This window comes from Sinocyclocheilus rhinocerous, unplaced genomic scaffold (assembly GCF_001515625.1).
Source record: "Sinocyclocheilus rhinocerous isolate Xijiao unplaced genomic scaffold, SAMN03320098_v1.1 scaffold148, whole genome shotgun sequence".
NCBI lineage: Eukaryota > Metazoa > Chordata > Actinopteri > Cypriniformes > Cyprinidae > Sinocyclocheilus > Sinocyclocheilus rhinocerous.
The window spans coordinates 3,059,456-3,062,690 of NW_015653472.1; the positions used below are offsets into that span (position 1 = coordinate 3,059,456).

At 37.1% G+C, this 3,235-nt stretch overlaps 1 protein-coding gene across 1 annotated transcript in view; it reads right to left on the bottom strand.

The window, feature by feature from the left end:
- LOC107716197 (sodium channel protein type 8 subunit alpha-like) overlaps positions 1 to 3,235 on the bottom strand; it is a 58,958-nt gene that overhangs the window by 34,480 nt on the left and 21,243 nt on the right. Inside the window, exon 6 of the mRNA XM_016522565.1 lies at positions 2,658 to 2,749. Within this exon, the coding sequence (XP_016378051.1) occupies positions 2,658 to 2,749 (92 nt within the window). The remainder of the gene's footprint in view (positions 1 to 2,657; positions 2,750 to 3,235) is intronic.

The window sequence follows — 3,235 nt, forward strand, 5'->3', positions numbered from 1 at the left end:
ATTCATGATGTACTCATCCCAGTTGAATGCATGGGTGCCATTGGCCTGGAATAGTTCTGTGATGTTGATGGGCCAGATGACACACTTTTGTCGCAGATTTCCCATGAAGAGCTGCAGACCAATGAGGGCAAAGACACTGAGGCAGAAAACGGTGAGGATCATCACATCTGACAGCTTCTTCACCGACTGGATCAAAGCGCCAACAATGGTCTTCAGACCTTTGAGATATTGAATATGCACACACATACACGCCCCAATATGCACACACGCACACAAACAAAAAGGAACAGACAGTTGCATGTGTGTTCAAGTCCCAGAAGTGTATAAATGGAGTCTCAAGGCATGATGTGAGGAATTCACATTTTTTTAGATGTGAGGCTATGTTGATGTTTCATGTAAATGTCTTGTATACCTATTATGTAGATCTGTGGTTCTCAACTGGTGGTGTGCAGGTATGTTCTGATTGCAGGGAAATACAAATGTAGGCTGAATGCAATTTATATAGTAAATATGTTACTTTTTAAAAGAGGGAGACTTTTCCTATATCTTTTGTTGTTGATATTGTAGGCCAAGCATCCAATAAAACTCAAAACCCATCTGTTACTTGGTACAATCTAGCCAATATAGAGAGATGGCAACATGAACATGATGCTTGACATGCCTTCATCATAAACATGGTTTTTGGCCTAATGAGTTTTGTATGATAAATTACTGGCTGCCGAGAGTATGAAACCAATTTTGCATGTTTGTAAATGTAAATCTGGCTCCTGAAACAAAACCAGTTGAGAACCACTGATATGGATGCTTAAGGGTGCACTTCAGCATAATTAATGTTTTTAATTGTTCAATATTAACTTTTCATAATATCATACCTTGAATCTTTATTTTAATTCAGAATGACAATGTATAAATAACAGAACCACAAAATACACTAAGTTTCTTTACACACATACTGCTTGGGAGCCATCCCATCATTTGGACTATTCAGATGAATAACTTACTATTCTGCTTAAACGTGGTTTTAATAAATGCCTACAACAGATAATATATTATTTCAGGAAAAGCAAAAATCAGTCCTGAAACATTTTTTAATTCCAAAACAGAAGTTTAAGGTTCTCAAAGGATAACCTTCAAGGAATTTTCTTGACAATAAAGGGAGGGCTCCCTCAAACAGTGAGAACAGCCTGACATCCCATGACATAGAGAGAATAAAGCAAGCAGGGACTAGGGGAGTGAAGATTGCATGCAGGTCATTTCAGCTCGAAGGCTGAACAGAAACAAGTCCAGTGTAAAAATCTTCCAAGGCTCCACCAGACATGCTGAGCTAAACATCATCAGAACTGCACTGACCCCTCCATAACTCCCTCCCAAATACAAAAGAGCTGCTTTACCTTCAGGACAGCAGACACTCAAATTACTATTGATATGCTACAATCCTCTTGCCCATAAACCCCACAAAAACATAAAAAAATCTCGCAGGGCTCAGAGATTTGATGAGTAGGCTTTAGTTCATAGCCTTACTGAAAATAACACAGGATGACAAATATGACTTGCAGTAAAAGCTATTCAGCTACATAAATCCTGTTATTTCACCGAAAATGACTTGCGTATAACACTAATGTGTCAAGACATTAAGCTAAAGGTCTGGAATTTTTGCAAAGCCTCTGAATAAAATAAAAACAACTGTACAGATAAAAATGAAACAATTTAACTCATCTGAAACAGATAAAAAAAATAAAAATTTTCCTTGACCATCTGCACTATTCTTATTTTATTTCCAGGTGCAATTTGTGAGTTTCATACAAAATAAAGGAAAAAAGTGAAGAAAAATGATTTGTCAATAAATAAATAAATAAATAGATAAAAAAAAATATGGCAGCCAAGCACTTAGTAGGCTAATACTATAAAAGCAAGTGACTTCCAAAGCATCATGCAGCATAAAATATGTCCACAAACTAGGCTTGGCAGTCTTCATAAGTAAGTATCAAGTATATTCTTCGGGAACTCACTGAGAGCCATGCAATTTTCATTTTGGGGAATAAAACATAGCTTGTTAAAAATATCTACTCTAGTGCTCTGAGGGCAGGGGCTAGTTTGAAAAGGTCTGTTTGTTTCCTAATATATATTAATCAGCAAAATTAATGTGTTCATACCTTTATAGTTTGATTTTTGAGAAACATACAAGCTCACACACTAGTGAATTCTACAATTAGCTTTTATATAAAGTCCTTACTGTTAAAATCTGAAATAAAATTTGCCTTTTGTAACACAAAGATCTGCTTTAGCAAGACCTCAACAACAAACTTACAAATAATATAGTAGCTTGAGTTCAACCCAGTTCAGGGTTTGTTCATAGATACGTTTATTGCCTACATGAAAGAGGTTACAGAGGTTCGGTTGCTAAAGCTTTCTAATCTGCTCTGAAGTTTCTAAAGGGGCAAAAGGGTGTCGAAACCAAGGACTCTGGAGATTGATAGTAGACTGCAAAGCCTATCAAAAATGTATAAGTACCATTTTTGATCATTTTGGAGATTGAAAAAAAGCAAATTAAATGGTCCTCTCCAAATTAATTTCTGCTTTAAAAAAAAAGATTTCAAATTGAATAGTAATAGGGGATCATACTGAACGTTAACCTCAGCGTCAAAACTGCGTCTCACCTGGAATGACAGAGATAGTTTTCAATGCTCGGAGAACTCTGAATGTTCTCAGCGCAGATACATTCCCCAGGTCCACAAACTCTGTTACATATCTGAAATAAGGGAGGATCACACACAGACACCAATGACAACCACAAACACACCAAGAACACCACCACGCCAACAAACCACTAGGAGGTACGCCACTCACAGAGCCTGTCCACTACGAGGGGGAAGGAAGGAAAAGAAAACCAAGATACACACATGTACACCTAACACCGACCCCTCCCGCCCACACACTCTCTTACCTGGGATTACAGAAATTGTTTTCAATGCCCTCAGAACTCTGAACGTGCGCAGAGCTGAGACATTGCCTAGGTTTACAAACTCTGTTATATACCTGCAATGATCAGATCAAAATTACATGGAGACATGGTCATGACTTAGTACTCGATGACTTCCATATGCAGACTAAGATGATCTGTTTCTTATAAGGTGAGGGGAAATTAATGCAGTGTAGGCACAATACAAAGTATAAATGCCAAATATTCCAATATTTTGATGACAAATATACACATTTTAACAAAAAAAAAAAAAGA